General features: G+C 37.9%; 1 protein-coding gene across 8 annotated transcripts in view; it reads right to left on the bottom strand.

Moving 5' to 3' along the window:
- The window catches only part of LOC144447869 (neogenin-like), a 281,364-nt gene that overhangs the window by 94,791 nt on the left and 162,795 nt on the right, over positions 1-23,778 (bottom strand). For 7 of the 8 annotated variants that reach the window (XM_078137986.1, XM_078137991.1, XM_078137990.1 and 4 more), the window contains exons 17-19: positions 16,861-17,055; positions 9,844-9,909; positions 925-1,090 (exon numbers count right to left, since the gene is read on the bottom strand). In XM_078137986.1, the coding sequence (XP_077994112.1) occupies positions 925-1,090; positions 9,844-9,909; positions 16,861-17,055 (427 nt within the window). The remainder of the gene's footprint in view (positions 1-924; positions 1,091-9,843; positions 9,910-16,860; positions 17,056-23,778) is intronic. The other variant, XM_078137987.1, reaches the window with a different exon arrangement.

The raw sequence follows: 23,778 nt of genomic DNA, 5'->3' as shown, positions 1-23,778 counted from the left end.
AGAGCTAGGTTTGCATGCGTGGTTCGTTGCATGCGCTTCGGCACGGAAATTCTGCCATCGTAAATGAATTGCTTGCTCTCTAGTCAAATACTTTAAAGAATCTTAGTAAATGGTTTATTGTCAATCGAAATGGTTATATTTCAAAGAAAATTTTCATTCTGTTTGAATACACGGCGTAGTTTCTGAGACTGTACGCCGGTTCCCGTAACTGACACAATTCAGCGAGGTAGCGAAAACGAGGTGCTTAGACAATGTAAAATATGCTAATTCGGTACCCTCCGTTCAAGCTGAGTAATCACCAAAACATAAACATTCCCTATCTGGGTTGTTCACATGCAAATGTCACATATTTGAATAATCCTGAGTGACACACAATCTAAACAGCTGTTTGCAGGAGAATTTGTCTCATTTTGAAAGGTTTTTACATTCTATGATACAAACTGATTGATTTTCAACTAATTAGTGTATCAAGTTACCATCCTACAACATTCACAAACAATGTGTACATGATTCATGACCTGTGTTTCTTGGAGTACAGAAAAAATGCTGAAAACAAGACCCAGAAGCTAGTGCTCTGTACAGCAGTTTGAATTTCCCGCATTTGCATAGATTAGCCATAATCCTCTTTATATAGGGGTTCTGTGTTTAAGCCTGTGATTTGAGTCTCTATGTGTTAGTTTTTTGGGTTATGAAGTAAATATTTATTTTTGAATACAAATATGGCTGCCTTTTGGTCAAATTTGTATATGTCATGAAAGAAAGTGACGTGCATATGTCCCATATATGTCACCTTTGTGCCAGGTTTGATTGAAAAGAGAGAAATATTATTACGCATTATGGACGCAGAGACGGACAGAGCCAAGTCTGTTATGGGGGACTAATGAAATAGAGACTTTCGTACAACACAAGGGAGAGTAGACTTACTTGCGTTTCTTTGCCATAATGTAATCAGAGCGTCTCTTACACATGTAGATAGTGACAATGACAGCAGCAATGACAGTACCACCCACAATACAGCCTATGATAATCCATATAATCATAGAACTCATACCACCTTCATCTTCTGACCTGGCTGAACTGGTTGGACCTTCTACAAAACAAGAATATTAAATCAACTAACTTTACCACAATTTTGTCACATACAGTGGCGGTTTTTACTACAGGTGCATGTTTTGGCTTGTCTGTGTTGTTTTTTTGCTCTGAACCAAGGATGTGCATCTCCTTAACAGTTCAATCCTTGTCAGACATACTCTAGTAGCAGAGATAGACATTCCTTTACAATTCAAATAACTTAACAGTTCATTATTTTCAATCATTCCAAAAGAATAACATTACTAGGTCAAGGCTTTCTTCTCTGCCAATAGACAATTTCATTTAGACAAGTCTTCGTAGAAGACACACACCCTCAAACACTACAATGTTTCTGTGATAGGCAGAAATTGGCTTGATTTTGATAATTGGTCCGATGGTCAAAGGTCAAGGTCTCAAAAGATAATTTGCCAATGCATATGATAATATGAGGTTAGACACTTGAATGGAGCCTCTATGTATTAAAGTTTTTGAATTATGCAGGAAACAAGCCATTGAGAATGACATAGTCCCCGCTATGATTGGGTTTTAAGGAATTAGCACTACTCTGATCACGCAACAACACTTGTGAACCTAAATCAAACAGACTTAGATATGTTGTGTCTGCTTGTCGGACATGGAACATGCTTACAACAATAAAGGATTGGTCGGGTATGGGGGATCATATCAATATGAAAATGGATATGCAAATGTATGTCATAGAACACTGTCCTAATACCAACTCTGAATGAGATCTGTTCAAGCATGTCTGAGTTATGGCTTTGGACATGGAAAATTTGCAAACAAAATGGCTGCCAGGCAGCCATATTGGATCGTATCACAATGAAAATGGATATGCACATGTATGTCATAGAACACTGTCCTAATGCCAACTTTGAATGAGATCTGTTCAAGCATGTCTGAGTTATGGCTTTGGACATGGAAAATTTGCAAACAAAATGGCTGCCAGGCAGCAATATTGGATCGTATCACAATGAAAATGGATATGCACATGTATGTCATAGAACACTGTCCTAATACCAACTTTGAATGAGATCTGTTCAAGCATGTCTAAGTTATGGCTTTGGACATGAAAATTCACAAACAAAATGGCTGCCAGGCGGCCATATTGGATCGTATCATGACAACAATGAATATGCACATATATGCCATAGAACACTGTCCTAATACCAACTCTGAATGAGATCTGTGTGAGCATGTCTGAGTTATGGCTTTAGACAGGGAAAATTCGCAAACAAAATGGCTGCTAGGCGGCCATATTGGATCGTATCATAAAACAAATTGACGTGCATATGTATGCCATAGCATGTTGCCCCTGTACCAAGTTTGAAAAAAATCCGTACAGGCATCTCCAAGAAACGGCTGCGGACGTACGGATGGACGGACGCACGGACGCACGGACAGACGGAACCCAATCCATAAGTCCCCGTTCCGGACTTCGTCCGCGGGGACTAATAATGATTTTTATCTACAAATATGGCTGCCATTCAGTAAAAGTGAGCACCAAACAGAATACTTGTGTATAGTTCCTTTCTTCAATACTTGTAAACATGATTTAACTCTTTCACCACCGATTCCCACTACTGTGTGAACACCAAAGTTCATTCACTTACTTTAACAGCAGCTATCGCTGCAAAACTTGCTGCCATAACTAGTACTACACAATGTCATGTATTAGTCTTGTTTATCTAGCCTGTCATTTTGAACACATGGAAGTGAATGGTTATCAAGTATGTTCCAAGTGACGAGCGATTGCAATTTTTGTGTGCATTTTTCATGAGCAAAAAGAAATTTCCACTTAATTTTACCAGAAAAACATCATTTAATACATGTAGTTGGTCGTGGGAATGGTATATGCATCAGAAGCACTGCAAAATGCATAACTTGTTGACCTTTAACCTACACCTATACTCTCATCCTGGGGCCAATTTAAATTATAATGATATTAAGACTTCTTGTGGTCATATTTCTTTGTGATAATGTTCAATAATGAATAATATTCATACAAGTTCAATTTATACGGACAGTGGTAGTTAGATTACGCATGATCTGAGGATTGTCCGATTGGACTTTCAGCATGTCTTCTTTGAGGTAAAATTCAAATTTCAACATGGCCAGAGCCAAAATTGTCATCCCTAACACAGTTTATGATGTAAATAATTGTTTCATTTTTACTTTGGCAGCAGTATTGACTACAAGTAGGTGAATTCAGTGTACTCTATGAATTGGTCACATTATCATGGGGTATGTTCTAATTACAAGCTGCAAATACAAATTTTAGCCACAGAGGCATCTTATTAGCCTCACAGTCTACATTTGCTATGTGAATAGAAACAAGATTGGCATATGGGCTCACTGTTAGCAAATGTTCGGTTATCATTGCTTTGAAGTTGTGGAACACGACATTGAGTCACAGTTCTCACTTGTAATTATTAGCTCATATATTTCTAGAGAGTGATTACCATGCAAAATTGAAAGCCAAGAAAGATAACATTAAATCACTGTATAGAATATTGTTGCATATAAATGTTATTGTGACATTTGGAATATGACCCAACCTATGGAAAACATATAAACAGTTTCATGTGCCCCATGGCCATTTCCTGACGTGGAGAGTACGTCTTGGGTAGTTTAGAAATTACGTGCTATTATCATTATCTATTGACGTGATTGGTTAATTATTAACAGACTGGTTAGACAGGGTTTGCATCAATATGCTGGCTATTACACAAAGCATCTTCCCTTCATGGGCGAAGCGATGACCAAATTTAGGCCACATTGGACTGTCTATGCTGAAAACTTCACTCAGATAAATTCATACTGCCACGTCACCGTTTCATTCTCACTAAAACTTCAACTTTCTTTTTGAGCTTCGCTACTAGATCGAATGCATTACGTGAATTTAACGTTCACTACATGCTCTCACTCAGTGGGTGAACATGGTTCACATGTAATTTCGTTAAGGCATCGTTCAAGAATAAACAAATCTCTAGGTGTACATGTATACTAAGTTAACAGTTCTCTTCAGCAACATAAAATTATATCAAACGCCATTACAACTGTGTCTTTGTCAAGTTGAAAGTTAACGCTGTCATTCATGTCATGGAAGTTGGAAATTAGTTTGTGTACTGCAGTGCTGTGTCCATAGTGTACTGTACTCTGTACTCCGAGAAGGGCCGGGGCACATATATTTCTAGAGAGTGATTACCATGCAAAATCGAAAGCCAAGAAAGATAACATTAAATCACTGTATAGAATATTGTTGCATATAAATGTTATTGTGACATTTTGGAAGTACAAGCTGTGTGTACGTGTATACAATGTGCAGAAGAATGACATGTACAGCATGCATGTAATTTGTAAACATTGTATTGTATTTCGTGTACATCTGAAATTAAATACATGTCATGTGTATGCAAATTTGGAAAGACGCAGCACCGTACTGGGATTTTGATGCTAATTTTAGCGAGAACGCGTTCCAGGGAACACATCATAAAAAAGTGACCGCTGGAATGACCGTGGAATGATATGATCGTGAATAGGGCAGGCGAGGCTCTGAAAACTTCCATTGACAACAGCAAATTATACAATCACCACCGTGGCGACAACATCATCATTTTTTTTTCGCCAATTAGGAATTTCATTCGCACTTTGCGACTGTGGCGAGCACTAGCGCTAACTCTGAATCTACCACCATATCCTATCAATTTTTAGCTGAAAACCTTTGGTTTACGGCTACCAGTTGCCCTACACTTAAGGGACCTAATGACTGAGGCTTGCTAGCTTCCTGTGTCATATCCCTGATATAAAAAACTGATAAAAGAGTTTGGGGAGCGCCAGGTTCCCGCCTCGAGAATCTGTGCCACAGGTACCCCTGAGAACAAAGCCCATGATGCAGAGAGTGCCCATACTTCATGTGCAGTGACTCTCTCTCTAACTTACAAGCAGAACTGGAACTTACTTTGTAAGCCCACTTGATAGTTTCTACCAGCCTCTACCAGATATAATGGCTGGAGAAATATCTCTGGATGAAGGAGGAACTGGCAAATTAAGTCTAGTCAACTACCTCCAAATGGTTTGATATGTTTAAGGTACCAAAGTAATGTTCTCTTGGGGCAGAGAAGACGCTCTGAGCAGTCTGAGCCCATGAAGGAATCAATAGCCTTAATAATGATTGGTTGAGCCAAGGAGCCTGGAACCTGATTCTTGGCCAGAAACATAGGGTCAGTGCACAAGATCACCTGATCCCCTCTCCACTGAATAAAACCTGAACGAGAATCCAATGCATGGATCTCACTCCTACGCAGGCCTGATGGCAGGGCTATGAAAACAAGTCATTGAGAATGACATAGTCCCCGCTATAATTGGGTTTTAAGGAATTATCACTACTCTGATCACGCAACAACATTTGTGAACCTAAAACAAACAGACTTAGATATGTTGTGTGTGCTTGTTGGACATGGAATATGCCGCCAACAATAAAGGATTGGTTGGGTATGGGGGATCATATCACATGAAAATGGAGTCTGAGTTATGGCTTTGGACATGGAAAACTCACAAAACAAAATGGCTGCCAGGCAGCAATATTGGATCGTATCACGACGAAAATGGATATGCACATGTATGTCATAGAACACTGTCCTAATACCAACTTTGAATGAGATCTGTTTAAGCATGTCAGAGTTATGGCTTTGGACATGGAAAATTCACAAACAAAATGGCTGCCAGGCAGCCATATTGGATCGTATCACGATGAAAATGGATATGCACATGTATGTCATAGAACACTGTCCTAATACCAACTTTGAATGAGATCTGTTCATGCATGTCTGAGTTATGACTTTGGACATGGAAAATTCACAAACAAAATGGCTGCCAGGCAGCCATATTGGATCGTATCACAATGAAAATGGATATGCACATGTATGTCATAGAACACTGTCCTAATACCAACTTTGAATGAGATCTGTTCAAGCATGTCTGAGTTATGGCTTTGGACATGGAAAATTTGCAAACAAAATGGCTGCCAGGCAGCCATATTGGATCGTATCACAACAACAATGAATATGCACATGTATGTCATAAAACACTATCCTAATACCAACTTTGAATGAGATCTGTTCAAGCATGTCTGAGTTTATAATGGCTTTGGACATGGAAAATTCGCAAATTCGTTCCGGACTTCGTCCGCGGGGACTAAAAGTGTTTTAAAGGTAAGGGCTTTAAGAGAGATGGAATGAAGTGGTTCAAAGGGAGGCTCTCTCAGTGCTCTAAGTACCAAAGACAAACTCCACTGAGGCAGTGGTATTTGCTTACGAGGGCGTTGAATAAGGAATTGTCTGATCATGTTTGATAAAATCTTATTCTGACCAAAATCCAGTCCCCCAATGCTTCTGACCATGTAGGCTATCGCCGCGCGATACACCATAATGGTCTTAACTGCATATTTCTTCTCCTCAAAGACAAATAAGAAAAAGTCTGCTACTGTCTTGGGAGATGGATGGAGAGGATCAACGGGAGTGCATTGTACTCGAAAGTGCAGTCTTATACTGTTAAACGAAGAAAGTGACAACACGATTTGTGAATAGGTTTGTGAAAATAGGAATCTTTTAGATCGATTAATGCTAGCCATTCTTTTGGTTGGACAGTGGCTAAAACTGCTCTTGGTGTTTCCATCTGAAATCTTGCTCCTGGAAGAAACGTATTCAGTGCCATTAGATTGAGAATCGGCTGCCATCCACAAGACTTCTAGGGAACTAGAAACAGGTGACCATAAAATTCAGTTTGACATGTACTTGGATCAATTTCTCAAATGGCCTACTTGGCCAGAAGAGTTTCGATCGCATCCCTGAGTGTCCTTTGTCTTTCCATGCCCCTTGGTAGAAAGGTTTACAACAGAATGGAAGTGAGGGGCGGTTGTCTGGCAAATTCCAGGACATAACTGTTCCTTACTGTGATAGCTGTGTAGTGTCGTCAAGCCCTTTCTGATAGTGGACCGCATACCAATAGCACTACTACCCAGTTTGTCCTGAAAAGGACAGTTTAAAACAACAGAACTGGAAGTTTGCTTACCTGACTTCGGTTCAGTTGTGACGGAAGAACTTACCATTATAGTCAAAGCCCGCATACTAGCAGGAGTAGTGACAGAAGCCTGGGTGGAACTCGCTTAGATGACTGCTGTTTGGCTGACGGTTTACCAAATTTACACCAATTTTCCTCAGACCATTTAGTACAAACCTCACAGGACTTGGACTGCGAACATGTCCGACAAGTAAGACAAACAGAATGACAATTCTGCTCGGGCATGTCATGACCACATGCACCCTTCTTAGGTTTAGTCATGACAAAACGAACAACTGAAAAAACATAACACAGTAAGGAATGGCATCCGTATACAAGGAACACCTGCATAGAGCAGAAAAACACACAACAGATCTCGATCACAAAGAGAGAAAGAGACAATAAATTGACACTTCGCTGTAATCCTGGGGTCTTTAGGGTAATCAAAGAGCAAACCAAGTGGAAAGACCTGTTTGTACAGTGAATTGTAGAGTAAGGTACTTGAAGACAAAAACAATATCCATCTACACACTTGTACTGCCGTGCGAGAAAAGACACAAGTACGAACTGCAACTTAGGCGGGAGATTAAGCTATCCAAATATGGAGCCAGGTATGGTGGAGGGGGTGGGGGCCAAAATTTTCTTGGCATGGATTGGAGGAATTAATGTGAGTTCACCCATTAGTATTTCGCCAACAGGTAAGTATCATAATCGAACAGAAATACTTAAATGTGTCTGTGATAGGCAGGAATTGGTTTGATTGACCCTTTAAGGTCAAGGGTAAGGTCTCAAAAGATAGCTTGCATCTGATAATATAGTGTAGGGGTAGACACTTCAATGGAGTGTCTGTGTTATGCACCAAATACTGAATTTGACTCCAAATATGGCAGCCATTCAGTCAAATTTGCATATACAATGTAAATAAAAAAAAGCACAAATGGTATTGTTGCACAACTGTATTTGGCTGTTGCTATGGACATCGTCTTGTTGCTAGGGATATTTGCATAGTTTTGCCATCTTTATTAACTTGACTACCCTTCCCACTTTTCATCTTTGCAATATAAATCATCATTTAGCTGTTGCTATGGGTGTGGTCCTGTTGCTAGGCATATTTGCATACCTTCTTTTGAATCTTTAGTCACTTACCTACCCATTCCTGTTGTTATCTTTGTAATATGCATAGTCATGTCAAGGTTGCTAAGGGCATAGTTATGGTTGCTAGGGCCAATTGTCTTGAAATACTTTCAACAATAACTGCAGAGTAATACCTCCAGAAACACCCCCACCAAGTTTCAACCTATTCACCATGTAATATGCATAGTCATGTCAAGGTTGCTAAGGGCATAATTATGGTTGCTAGGACCAAATGTGTTGAAATACTTTCAACAATAACTGCAGAGTAATACCTCCAGAAACACCCCCACCAAGTTTAAACCTATTCACCATGTAGTTTCAAGATATAAGTTTTTGACCAAAATTGAGATTATTAGACCCAATTTGCATATCGCTGATGGGATCATCACATTATCAATACAGCTGCATCTTCACATAGATCCCCATTATATTTCAGCCCAATCTACTCGGTAGTTTTGGAAATATATATTTTGACAAAAAAAGACTTTAGACCAAATTTGCATATCACTGATGGGATCATCATGTCATGGACAATTCTCAACCTAAACACCCCTAAGAATGCTTCCACCAAATTTCAGCAGAAATCTGCTCAGTAGTTTTGGAATAATAGATTTTGACAGACATATTTGTAGCCCTAATTTGCATATCTCTGATGGGCTCATCATGTCATGAACAATTCTTAATTATAAACACCCTGAAGAACACTCCAACCCAATTTCAGATCAATCTGCTGAGTAACTTTCGAGTTTAGGTTTTTTGACAAAAAAATCACATTTTTTTACCAAAATCGCACACTTTGCCATGCCTATCGCACTATTGAACCTATCAGTTCAGTTGTGCTAAAAAACAAGTTGTTCCATATGATATGTCACCTTTGTGCCACATTTCAAAGAAATCGGATATTGCATATCTGAAAAATGACACATTATGGACAGGTGGACAGATGCACATACTGACGGACGGACGGACGGACAGACGGACGGATGAACAAAGCCATAGGGCTAAAAAGCCATACAATATCATCTTACAACTAAAACCTCAAGGGCTTGCCAAATGACTGTGCGTATCTTACACATTTTATGTTCCCTAAGAACAATTTAGATAGATAAGAAACGGGCTTCCCACAAATCATTCAATACAAATATAAACAACATCATCCGACCCCTACTGACACAGACAACACATCAGCCTTGGAACAAACCAGCTATTGAAAGTCATCACATTGCAGGCTCAGATTTTGACACATACATGTGTATTGATTCAAAGTTACAAGTGATATGTGTGTGCACATACAGTGCCTGCTTGTCGGCAGGAAAGTGGTGTTGTTTATATTTGTAATGAGTGGTCTGTGGGAAGTCTTTCTCATCTAACTCAATTGTTCTTGGGGAACATAAAATGTGTATGATATGCACAGTCGTTCGAAGGTCCTTTGATGTTTTAGTTGCAATTAGCATTTTTTACCATTAATAGTGGTTTTAAAGATAGCAAAGATGGCAGATGACAGCTTTGCAAAGACAACAGAAGATATGCATATTTAAGATTAGTTAAGCTAAAACTCACCCCTTCCCACTCCACGATCAAAGTCAACACTGCCTGGTATTCTCACCCCTCCACCAAAGCCATCATCTTCAGAAATACATCAAAAAATATGAAATAGATTCCAAAATTATAGCAGTGTGTGTGCAGTTAATGTTACATTACACTTCAATAACATAATGATATAACTTTTGCATACATTTGGAAAACTAGCATCTCCTTCCTACTTTTGCTAAGGAATACAGGAAAAGAACCTACACTGCACAAGTTGTTAGTAGACATGCTTGTCCAGCAGCATGCATTGGTCATATTGGTCAGTTGACATTATATTATATAAACTATTTTCACTTCCAAAACCCTAAGTGAGTGTTTGTTTAGTAAATGCACACACACTTATTAACAGACATTGAGTGCTTCGTGATTTTATATGGTTGCAAAGCCATTTCCTTAGCAACACTGGGTATAACACAATTTCGTAGGAAACATTGGGAGTAAAGTAATTTTCTAGAAAACAGCACATTTATTGACATATGCAAACGAGAACAATAATTAAAAAATAGTGCCAATGGTATTGTAGCACAACTGTATTTGGCTGTTGCTATGGGTGTGGTCTTGTTGCTAGGCATATTTACATACATTTTTGGAAACTTGTCTGCTCTTCCCACTTTTCATCTTTGCAATATAAACCATCATTTAGCTGTCGTTATGCCTGTGGTCCTGTTGCTAGGCATATTTGCATAGATTTTTGGTAGTGCATATGCAGCGTTACCAAAGTTACAAGTTTTCACAGTGTCGCTGAAATTTTCCTTTTTAAACGCTACCTGCTGAAGTACTACATAAATGTTTTTGCGCTGTAAAAAAGTAACAACACTACACACTCTATGTCCTACATTATCAGCCTGCAGAAGGCATTTCAAGTTCAGTTATTTCAACCTCTTCTTTATATCATGGGTAACGTCACTCAAGGTATGGAGTTTATTAATTTCAGTTCACCCTTTTACCAATGTGAAGGGGTCATGTGAGAAAAGCTTCACAATGCACACTGCTTATCCTTCCGCCAGGGGAAGAAAGCATTGAGTTTATTGCGCATGCGCAAGACCTACAATTTTCTTTACAACTACAATGAACTTCACCCATGTGAATTCAACTCACATAAGACGTCTTGGAATGTATAAGTGTTATATTTAAGGTACTCGGGGTTGAACCACCAGCCGATCACTGCTGATTGCTGGCCCCTAGATCTGTAACACACATTGTTGACTTCATATGCCATTCATATGGAAATTTGCCGTTCAATTTTCATGAAACTTTGAATACAGATTTAAAAATACTGCCAATGGCGTTGTAGCACAACTGTACAGTTTTTAAAAATGTTTATCCATAAGCTAGTCCATGGTAACAATAAATGTTCATTTGCTGAATAACTATCCAGTTGCCTATCCACTCATGTTGCTATCTTCGCGATCATTTGGCTGTTGCTATGGGTGTGGTCACGTTGCTACATATATTTGCATACATTTTAAAATGTTTTTGTTCACTTGTGTATGATTTCCAGATACTATCTTCGCAACATGTGATCATTTGCGAATTGCTATGGGCATAGTCATGTTGCTAGGCACATTTGCATACATTTTGTGAATGTTTAATCATTTGTCTTTCAATTCCTGTTATCTTTGAAATATTTGTCATCATTTGAATGTTGCTATGGGCATGGTCTTGTTGCTAGGCACATTTGCATATATTTTGTGAATGTTTATTCAATTGTCTATTAATCCCTGTTATCTTCGCATATGTGATCATTGGCTGTTGCTATGGGTGTGGTCTTGTTGCTAGGCACATTTGCATACATTTTGTGAATGTTTATTCATTTGTCTTTCAATTACTTTTATCTTTGAAATATATGTGATCATTTGACTGTTGCTCTGGGCATGGTCTTGTTGCTAGGCACATTTGCATACATTTTGTGAATGTTTATTCAATTGTTTATTAATCCCTGTTATCTTCGCATAGGTGATCATTGGCTGTTGCTATGGGTGTGGTCTTGTTGCTAGGTACATTTGCGTACATTTTTACATGTTATTCATTTGTCTATTAATCCTTTTGTTATCTTCGCAATATATGTGATCATTTGACTTGCTATGGGCGTGGTCTTGTTGCTAGGGACATCTGCAAACATTTTTTGAATGTTTATACAATTGTCTCAATTCCTGTCGTTATCTTTGTGTCATACACTACCATTTGTCTGTTGCTATGGGCGTGGTCATGGTTGCTAGGGATATTTACATACATTCTTTAATGTTTACTCACTTGCCTACCAGATGATGTTATTTGACCAAAATGTATACTGCCATTTGGTTGTTGCTAAGGGCATGGTCATGGTTGCTAGGACCAATTGTGTCAAAATATTTTGAAGAAAATCTGCAGAATAACCCTTCTAGAAACATCTCATCAAGTTTCAGTCTAACTGACCAAGTACTTTTTGAGATATAAATTTTTGACCAAAATTCACGTTTACACCTAATTTGCATATTACTGATGAGATCATTATATGCTTAATATTTCTTCATATATACACCCCACAGATGCATCCCTGTTTAATTTCAGCCCAATCTGCTGAGTAGTTTTGGAATTGTAGGTTAACCAAAAAGACACATTTTAGCCCTATTTTGCATATTACTGAGGGAATCGTCATGTCATGAACAAATCTTAATTTACTCACTCCTAAGAACGTTCCAACCAAATGTCATGCCAATCTGCCCAGTAATTTTGGAGTTTAAGTTTTTTGACCAAAAATCATACTCTTCAACCCAAAACCCGCATCTCTGGTGCAATCGTTTTCATTTGAACAATTTCCCAACTAGACACCAGAAGTAACATGACCACCAAATATCAAAGCAATCGGTCCAGTAGTTTTTGACTTTAAGTTGTTTACAGACACACACACACACACACACACACACACACAGACACTTAGCGATGCCCATAGCACTACTGAACCTTATCAGTTTAGTTGTGCTTAAAAAATAAGGACATGTAGGAGGCCATTTAATGGCATAAAGTTTCAAACCATAGACATTATCAAAAGCCATAGTACTTGAAAATTGTCTTCAATACTTTACTCGAGTCAATACATTATTATACAACTGAATGGCTATATTACCTACACTTTATCTTACCTCTTCAGAGATATTTTGGCAGACACACACATTTTCTTGGTTATTGACTGCCTTATAATTAAATACATGGTAGGTAAGTGAAGTGTACAATTTTGCAAACTACAAGGTAAACAACTGCTCTTAAGGTTTGAATGTTCAAGAAGGGAGGGAGTGAGTGAGTGAGTGAGAGAGAGAGACAGACTTGAGAGAAATAGACAGGCGGACAGACAGACACACAGAGGAAGGCATACACAAATACATATCCACGTGGCTGTTAGCTAACTCATCACTGAAAACATAGGTTTACGGTATAGCCGCTAATTCTTTGTTTAATTTACTTACTCGCTAAATGACCAATCATGAGCAAAATATTTCAAACCACCCCTTCCCTTTCAGACCAGCAGAATGTTCAACCCAGCCCCCCCCCCCCCCCCTTGAGCCCTCAATTTTTGTTCATGCCCTCCCATTTCTCACCATAAATTCTGACCCCAGCCTAATGTGTGAAAGAAGGCACACCCTTGTTCGGGGAAGTTTGCTTCCAGGCAGGGTTCACGCATGCTCGACCAAACTTCCCTTGATTCCTGTATATATTCCCATGCTGAACTGTTGTTAATGTCATGCTGTCATTAGAAAAGATCTCGGTGTAAATAATAATACAATTGCTAACGGGATGTACAAGACTTTACTACCCCTATCTCTACAATGGTCTTTGACAGGGGGACTGGAGCCATTGCCAATGCAAGAAATAGCGCACATGTGAAAGCGAACAACACAGTAGACTTTTAAATGTGACTGCCTTCACTCATATCTCATACATGTCTGCTTATCACGTGCTAAATTTATACAAATTATGTATTTTACGGTGGTTAAGACATACAGGCTTGGCAATTAATTTAACATTTCATTACGCAATACCCAGCAGTTCTTTCAGTGCTTTAATTTGAATTTGTATTCACTAACTACTCATCTATCTATTGCTAAGGGTGTGGTCATGGCTGCTAGGACTAATTGCGTCAAAATGTTTTCAACATTAACTGCAGAATAACAACTCCTCAAATATCTCCACTAAGTTTCAACCCCATTCACTATGCAGTTTCAAAATATGTCTTTTTTTTAAAACCAAAATTGACATTTTTAACCCTAACTTGCATATCAATGATCGGATCATCACATTGTGAATACTGCTCCATCTGCACAAGCTCAGATGCATCCTCAGTAAATTTCAGACTAATCTGCTCAATTCTTTTGGAATTATAGATTTTTGACCAAAAAGACACATTTTTAGACCTAATTTGCATATCACTGATGGGGTCATCATGTTATGAACAATTCTCAATCTAAACACCACTAAGAACGTTCCCATCAAACTTCATACCTGCCCAGTAGTTTTTGAGTTTAAGTTTTTTTTACCAAAATCACTCAAATCACACATCGGTGGTAAGATCATTTTGATTTGAACAATTTTCCAATTAGACATCCAAGGTATATATTCACCAAATATCATGGCTATTGGTCCAGCTGGTTTTTTTACTTTAAGTTGTTTATACACATACATACATACATACATACATACATACAGACAGACAGACAGACAGACATGCCTATAGCACTACTGAAACTAAGAAGTTCAGTTGTGCCTAAAACCAATTTTTTTACACTGGGCTCTGTACAAAGTGCTTGATTTGGGTAAACTTTCCCAATTTTCTGATGTTGATTGGCTTCATTTTAAACTGTTCAAAGTCATTGAACTGAGTGTTACACAACGATGTTGCAGTAAACAAGCTATATAGAATCAAAGTATAGACTTGTTGTATCATGCTTGCCATGAAGTTTACTAACTTTCTAACATCAATAGCTGTGTTATCATTTATATCTAACATGTTGCTAGACAAGGCTACATCTATAGTTGTGTTATCATTTATATCTAACATGTTGCTAGACAAGGCTACATCTATAGTTGTGTTATCATTTATATCTAACATGTTGCTGGACAAGGCTACATCTATAGCTGTGTTATCATTTATATCTAACATGTTGCCAGACAAGGCTACATCTATAGTTGTGTTATCATTTGTATCTAACATGTTGCTGGACAAGGCTACATCTATAGCTGTGTTATCATTTGTATCTAACATGTTGCTGGACAAGGCTACATCTATAGCTGTGTTATCATTTGTATCTAACATGTTGTTAGACAAGGATACATCTATAGTTGTGTTATCATTTGTATCTAACATGTTGCTGGACAAGGCTACATCTATAGCTGTGTTATCATTTATATCTAACATGTTGCCAGACAAGGCTACATCTATAGTTGTGTTATCATTTGTATCTAACATGTTGCCGGACAAGGCTACATCTATAGCTGTGTTATCATTTATATCTAACATGTTGCCAGACAAGGCTACATCTATAGCTGTGTTATCATTTGTATCTAACATGTTGCCAGACAAGGCTACATCTATAGCTGTGTTATCATTTGTATCTAACATGTTGCTAGACAAGGCTACATCTATAGCTGTGTTATCATTTATATCTAACATGTTGCTGGACAAGGCTACATTTATAGTTGTGTTATCATTTGTATCTAACATGTTGCTGGACAAGGCTACATCTATAGTTGTGTTATCATTTGTATCTAACATGTTGCTAGACAAGGCTACATCTATAGTTGTGTTATCATTTGTATCTAACATGTTGCTAGACAAGGCTACATCTACATGTATAGCTGTGTTATCATTTGTATCTAACATGTTGCTGGACAAGGCTACATCTATAGTTGTGTTATCATTTATATCTAACATGTTGATAGACAAGGCTACATCTATAGTTGTGTTATCATTTGTATCTAACATGTTGCTAGACAAGGCTACATCTACATGTATAGCTGTGTTATCATTTATATCTAACATGTTGCTAGACAAGGCTACATCTATAGTTGTGTTATCATTTGTATCTAACATGTTGCTCGACAAGGCTACATCTATAGTTGTGATATCATTTGTATCTAACATGTTGCTAGACAAGGCTACATCTATAGTTGTGTTATCATTTGTATCTAACATGTTGCTAGACAAGGCTACATCTATAGCTGTGTTATCATTTGTATCTAACATGTTGCTGGACAAGGCTACATCTATAGTTGTGTTATCATTTATATCTAACATGTTGATAGACAAGGCTACATCTATAGTTGTGTTATCATTTGTATCTAACATGTTGCTAGACAAGGCTACATCTACATGTATAGCTGTGTTATCATTTATATCTAACATGTTGCTAGACAAGGCTACATCTATAGTTGTGTTATCATTTGTATCTAACATGTTGCTCGACAAGGCTACATCTATAGTTGTGATATCATTTGTATCTAACATGTTGCTAGACAAGGCTACATCTATAGTTGTGTTATCATTTGTATCTAACATGTTGCTAGACAAGGCTACATCTATAGCTGTGTTATCATTTGTATCTAACATGTTGCTGGACAAGGCTACATTTATTGTTGTGTTATCATTTGTATCTAACATGTTGCTAGACAAGGCTACATCTATAGCTGTGTTATCATTTGTATCTAACATGTTGCTGGACAAGGCTACATCTATAGTTGTGTTATCATTTTTTGTACAAGGTCTACATTGTCAAAGTCTTAAAGTCATCAGCTACATCATCAATTTATCTGAAAAAAGTATGTAAGACACTGTGGTACAGAACATGATTGGACATCTTAAATGGGAGTTGTGACTTGCAAGTTGTATGTCTTCCACCAACAATGCCATCCATATGCAATACATGAAACATAATATACCCTGTGGAACACAACAGACATTGTGTTGTACCTAGCACATACCATACAGAACGAGATTGTTATTTAAGCAGTTTTTACCTTGTGGTGTTTGATACTCTACAATATCAGACATTGGACCAACACCTTCATCATTCCTTGCCTGAATCTTAAAGTAATAATTTGTGTATGTTGTCAAATCCTCAATGGTTGCTGTCAGACTGTCACCAACATACGGAATGATTACCCAATCATGATCTCTCTTGCTGTTGTCTGTGGTGTAGTAAATCACGTATCCTGAAACAAAAAATACCACATGGTAATGCAACAAGCACATTTATATAGCGAGCAAAGTATGTATGTATATGTATATGTATATATATATATATATATATATCAGCTAGTTCACTAAGTGTATACAAAAGGTGTTACTGTTAATGGCTCAGCTACACTGATTCCTTGTGTAAACATCATTTGCCTTCTAGCTTATGTTAAAGTGGCCATATGGATGAGAATTTGGTATTTATTTTGGATTTTTATTTGAAAAAACAGCTTCACTCTGTTTTTCTACTTGAAAAAATAATGCGAAAGAACATATACCAAGTCCATGTTGATAACTCAATACATTGCAAAAAGATGCAAAAAGTGTAAAAAGTTTGTTATTGTACGTAACAAAAAGACACATATTTAGCCCTAATTTGCATATTACTGATGGAATCATCATGTTATGAACAAATCTTACTTTATGCCCCCTTTAGAATGTTCCCACCAAATTTCACACCAATCTGCCATGCAGTTTCTGAGTTTAAGTTTTTTTTTTACCAAAAATCACATTTTTTTTACCCAAATCGCGCATCTGTGATGCGATCATTTTCATTTGAACAATTTCCCAACTAGACCCCACAAGTAATGTCCCCACCAAATACCAAGGCAATCGGGTTGGCAGTTTTTGAGTTAGGTGCCCACACATACACATATACACACAGACAGACAGACAGACAGACAGACAGACATCACTCGATGCCTATAGCACTACTGAACCTACATTGTAGTTCAGTTGTGCTTAAAAGGATTTATAGGCCAGCAGGCCAAGGCCAGAGACCTCGAGGGCATCTATAACCTCAGCGCCACAACACAGGGTGGATATCATATAATCATGCATTCGTAAAATAAACAAGAAAGTCAAGAATGTGACCCCATCCGGCCAGTTTGATTCAATAGTGTATCATTCTGTACAACAATTTCCCTATGAGGTTTTCTTGACAGCAATAATTTTGTACATGACAGGGATTGAATTGATACCTTGACTTGCTTTTTCTTTTTCATCAAAAAACAAGTCTTCATGGAAGACATAACCCCCCCCCCCCAAAAAAAAAAAAAGAAAAAAAAGAAAAGTATTTCTTGTAGTGACTACAAGTTCTTTAGTTTGTACATCATGATGCAGGCTTTCAGTTCAAAAAGGCAACTATGGCATGGCCTTTAACCCTTTCACCACCAGTACCCCATATATGGGGACGCGCTAAGGCGCCCACCAGTACCCCATATATGGGGACGGCAAAGTTCATTCACCCATGGTTCGCCTATCTCGCCGTTATGCCGTTAAACGGCAGCTATTGCTGCAAAACTTGCTGCCATAACTAGTTCCACACATGCGTATTAGCTATGTTTTGCTTGTCTGCCATTTTGAACACATGGAAGTGAACGGTTTAGAAATAGGACCGAAATGACGAGCGATCGTAATTTTTGTGTGCGTTTTTCGCTGACAAAATCAAATTTGAACATGGCGGAAGTAACCAACGGCTCTTATAACATCTCCTACGATGTCAATTTGTCAACCGTCCAAAGAAATTTCCACTGAATTTTACCAGAAATACATCGTTGAATACATGTAGTTGGTCGTGGGAACGGTACAAGCATCAGAAGTACCGCTAAGTTCGTGTTATCTCCCAACGGGGAATTTACGGGTGTCGTAGTGAAAGTCGGCAAAATGCGTAACTTGTTGACCCGTAGTCTGCGCCCATACTATCGTTTTGGGACCAATTTTTATCGATGTAAAGAATTAATTTGTTCATATTTCTTTGTGGTAATGTTCAATAATGAATAATACTCATACAAGTTCAATTTATACTGGTCAATGGTGGGTAGATTACGCACGATCTGACGATTTTCCGATCGGATTTTTAGCGTGCGTTTTTTTAGGAAAAATTCAAATTTCAACATGGCCGCAGCCAAAATCGTCTCCCCTAACATCGTTTACGATGTAAATAACGGTTCTGTTCGTGAAAAATTCTGTTAAATTTCGACGTGGATTGCATTTTTGACTACAAGTAGGTGGCTGTATGAACTCAGTGTACTCTATGTAACCATCACGTTACAGCGACGTACGTTCAAAATGCTAGCTGCATATTTCCGTTGATCGGTGTGCATGTCGGCAAATACCACCACCTTGCCCATCCGATTTTGGCGCCGATACTACCGACTTATGGACATTTTTTACCGATTTAGAGAATAAATTTGGTGATAATTTTTTGCTGTCATGTCAAATACTGAATTATATTTACAGAAGCTCACTTTTCAGATGGTCTTGAGGCGATGACTTTAGATATTTTAGTACACTTTCAATGCCAGTGGGGATGGACTGCAGCGTCATAAATGGATTATTGAGCCGTTAATTATTTTAATTCAAATTTAATACGACTGAAAATATCATTTTCTGCCAAATTTTCGCCAATTTTGACCATTGAACCAGTGTACAGAAGTTTTGTAGGAACTTAAATGTTGGCATTTTGAATTTTGTTTGTGACATAAATATTTTGTTTATTTGTGTGATGTCAGTAAATAAACAACCTGTGTTTGTTTTATTAATATTTTATTACTTTAATCCATATTTCGGTTGTGTGTGTGATAGTTGACTATGAATTTGCAACTATGATGTAGAAAATTTATTTTCCATTCAAATGATACCTTATTTTTAAAAAATAAGCAACTCTAAGTATTTTTATATCAGTTTGATTACACCACACTCACTCTCACATTATGTTAGTGAGGGGGCTGGTGGAGCACAAACAATCCCATGAGGCCAATGGTGGTGAAAGAGTTAACCCTTTCACCACGAGAACCCGGTATACCGGGACGCGCTAGGGCGCCCACGAGAACCCGGTATACCGGGACGCCAAAGTTCATTCACCTTCATCGCCGTAAAACCGTTCAACGGCAGCTATTGCTGCAAAATTTGCTGCCATAACTAGTTCCACACATGCGTATTAGCCTTGTTTATCTATACTGCCATTTTGAAAGCGTGACAGTGAACAGTAACCGAGTACGGCCCAAAAAACGAGCGATCGTAATTTTTATGTGCGTTTTTCGCCAACAAAATCGAATTTAAACATGGCGGAGGTAATTAACGGCTCCCATAGCATGGTCTACGATAGAAATTATGGCACTGTCCTTGGATATTTCGACAGAATTTGACTCGAAATACATCGTTGAATGCAAGTGTTTAGCTGTGGGAACACATTGTACTCGTGTGTAAGCATCAAATTCCCGCTTCAGTCTATTTGAGCTGCCGGCAGCAATTTACGTCTGAATTTTTGAATGTCGGCAAATTTACGCAATCTTGTGACAGGTACCGACGCCCATACTAACGTCTTGGTTGTAATTTTTGGCTATAAAATGGATTATTTTGGTTTTATTTCTTTTTGTTACGGCTCAATAATGACTTGTAGTAACACACTCACTGTGTACAGGTCAGTGGAGGGAAACTTTTGCACGATCGGGGCGATTTTCCAATCGGATTTTTTACATGTGATTTTCAGCGTAAAATTCAAAATTTCAACATGGCCGAAGCAAAACTGTCTCCCCTAACATCGTTTACAACTTAAATAAAGGTGCTGTTCATAGAAATTTTCAATAAATTTTGACTGTCGATACATTGTTTTATACAAGGACATGGCTGTGTGAACTCAAAACAGTTTATGTAGGGATCAGATTGCCGCGACGTTAGTTCAAAGTTCCGACTGTATATTTGCTCTTGAGGATGAGCATGTCGGCAAAAAGCGCCACTTTGGCATCCCGATTCGGACTCGCATACCTCCAACTTGTGGTCATTTTTTATTTATTTTGGGCATAAATTTAGTGGTAATTTTTTGTTGTTCTGTCAAATAATGAATTATATTTACTTAAACTAACTTTTCAAAAGGTATTGAGGTGACAACTTCAGATATTTTAGAACACTTTCATTGCCGGTGCGGCACAGACTATTGCGTCGTAATCGGATTAGTGAGCCGTTAATTAATTTCGTTCAAATTGTTATGACATAAAATAACATTTTTTATCAAATTTTCGCCCATTTTGACCATACAACCAGAATATATTAGTTTTGTAGGAACATGAATGTTGGTATTTTGTATTTTATTTGTGATATAAATGTATTGTTTATTTGTGATATGACAATAAATAAGCAACACACAGTTTTTTTAACGAAAATTTATCATTTTAACCCAAATTCTAGCTGTATATTTGATGTTTGGATGTGTGTAATTGGAAGTGTAATGTAGAAAATTTATTTGGCTTTAAAATGATACATAATTTTCAAAGATTAGGCAATTCTAAGTATTTTTATATCAATTTGATAACATAACACTCGCTCAAACTTTTATTATGTGTATGCTAATGAGGGGCCTAGTGGATAGCATACAGTCCCATGGGGAGAATAGTGGTGAAAGAGTTAAAGTGTACATGCAAAGGTACATACTTTTTTTCGTAATTATGTTTATTTTGCCATAAAAATAAAGGAAATCGGGTTTGTAATAGTACAATATAATTCTAACACGAGAAATTGCGCGAAAAATGAGGCACTCTTGGCTCAGCCACAGAGCACCTTCAGGTAAGTACCTCTCATTGCATATGGATAGGACAGGATTTGGAATTTCATGACGTCAATGCAGGAACACAAACGCATTCGTCAGTGTATCATTACATGTAAAGCCATTATGGTCGAACCAGAAGGTCAACTTCAAAACCCGTTTTCGCCAGAACCCGACGTTGAATATTGATCAGATTCCTCAAGCGTAGAGCAATACACTCCAGCATTAACATCTGATGCTGTGATTTAGCCAAATTCATTCGAACCGACCGCTAGCAGTAACGATAGTTCCTCTGGTAGTGAATGAGTGAGGAAGGTGTGGTCTGAACCACAGAGACTGAATAACACTGCTTTATAATTTTTTTCTGATGTAAATTTCACAAACAAATGTCGTCATGGCTAGTACACATTATATGTAATAATATACCTGTGTTTAAATATCCACCATGCAAGTTAAGTGTTTGTTTTCTGACTATGCCTTGCTGCCTTATAAGTTATACCGCATATGTCCTAGTGAAGCCGTGTTGTTTACATAAAGTGAATGCTGTTATCAGCGTCCTTTGTTGACATAACTATTCAATGGGTGGAAAACAGCTCCTGCAGACAATGTAATCAAAACGAAAATTATGTAATATTTCCATACCCATCAAACATACAGAGATTGAATGAGAATGGCTTCAAGAGTTCCCCATAATATTCTCTCAAGTTGTTCAAATGTAGCATGTGTCGTAACAGTACATTCAATCTATGACCATTCAAAATCTTCGCGAAAGTAGACCCACAAATTCGTTAGAGCAGAACGTTTTTTTGGATAACCGTCCCTCTTGAAAGCTATGTGTACACGTACTTTATTTAATTTTTTACTGCGTTCATTACCATCCACACAGTGACATGCAGTGGTTTCATCTTCTTTCAAAGCACGCCCATGTTCACTGAAGCCGGCCGTACTGTGGTGTATTGTGTATTGTCTCCGACCATTTTTGTTTGAGTTTTTTATGGATAGACATGTCTTACGTTGTGGAAGTTATTTGACCTGGGAGCGTGAAGCTTAGTGCTGACTGTACTTTGCTGTGTCCATCCACTTTTGACATGTGATTGGCATGACACAGTAATTGTTCATGTAGACAAAACAATGGAAACAAAAATAGCAACATTATAATGAGCGTTGCGTCTTTTTACTTTGATATGATTCCGACAATGTACATGTGATGTATCACAATGAAAACGATCGACTCCCAGCAACATGGAAATCAAAACATACAATCGGACTACGCATTGTTTAAAAACAAATGCTATCGTAATGAAAATATTTTATGAAGCTAACTTGCTTTCTTGAAAACATCATTTCAAATAATTTTATTTGTCTTCCTTTTTTCGCTTTGATCATGGCTACACCGGTGGCGTGGAGAACCCCGGCCCAGGTAACATTTACCGGCTTTCACTGTATGGCGTCACTGTCCAGTTTTTACGTGATTTCAACTGCCTTCACCCATTATTACCTACTCGGTTATATCACTCGGAAATGTGTGTAGGGTGATGTTTCACTGCGGGTGCTGCCGACAAAACACCAAGGAACCATTGTTGTCGGAAGACTAAACTGGTACACCACAATATGTACAGTTACAGATAATACTATATGGCAAGCGTAATTAGTAATTCATAAGTAAACATTACACAAAGGCTTAGAAGGCTTTTGTAACACGTGGGACCTCGACACCTTTCGTGAGCTGGTTGAGGTGCCGAAGTTAGTCGAAGCACATGGGGATTAAGGGGGCAAATAGTTTTGCGACTTTCTTGCCAATGCGCGCAATATTTAGAGGTATGAATGCAATTTCATTTATTTTTATGGCAAAATAAACATAATTACGAAAAAAAGTATGTACCTTTGCATGTACACTTTAAGGCAATCAAAAAGATACACTGACAACACCTGAAAGGGTTGTGCATTTCTTATCTATTATGTGTAGATCCTTGACAATTTCATGCACATTAGCATTAATATTTATATTATCTTAATGATTTCAAAATAGGAAGACATAGCTATTTGACCCTGAAGATGAAGGTCAAGGGCAAAAGTAAGTGTGTCATTAGAAAGTTAATCATTGATAACCACGACGAAGGCACTTGAATATGGTTTCTATCTCTTAAGTGTCCAG

The sequence above is a fragment of the Glandiceps talaboti genome, chromosome 16 (genome assembly GCF_964340395.1).
Source record: "Glandiceps talaboti chromosome 16, keGlaTala1.1, whole genome shotgun sequence".
Lineage (NCBI taxonomy): Eukaryota > Metazoa > Hemichordata > Enteropneusta > Spengelidae > Glandiceps > Glandiceps talaboti.
The sequence above is the reverse complement of the archived record's forward strand: the minus strand, read 5'-3'. Positions and strand labels throughout refer to the sequence as shown.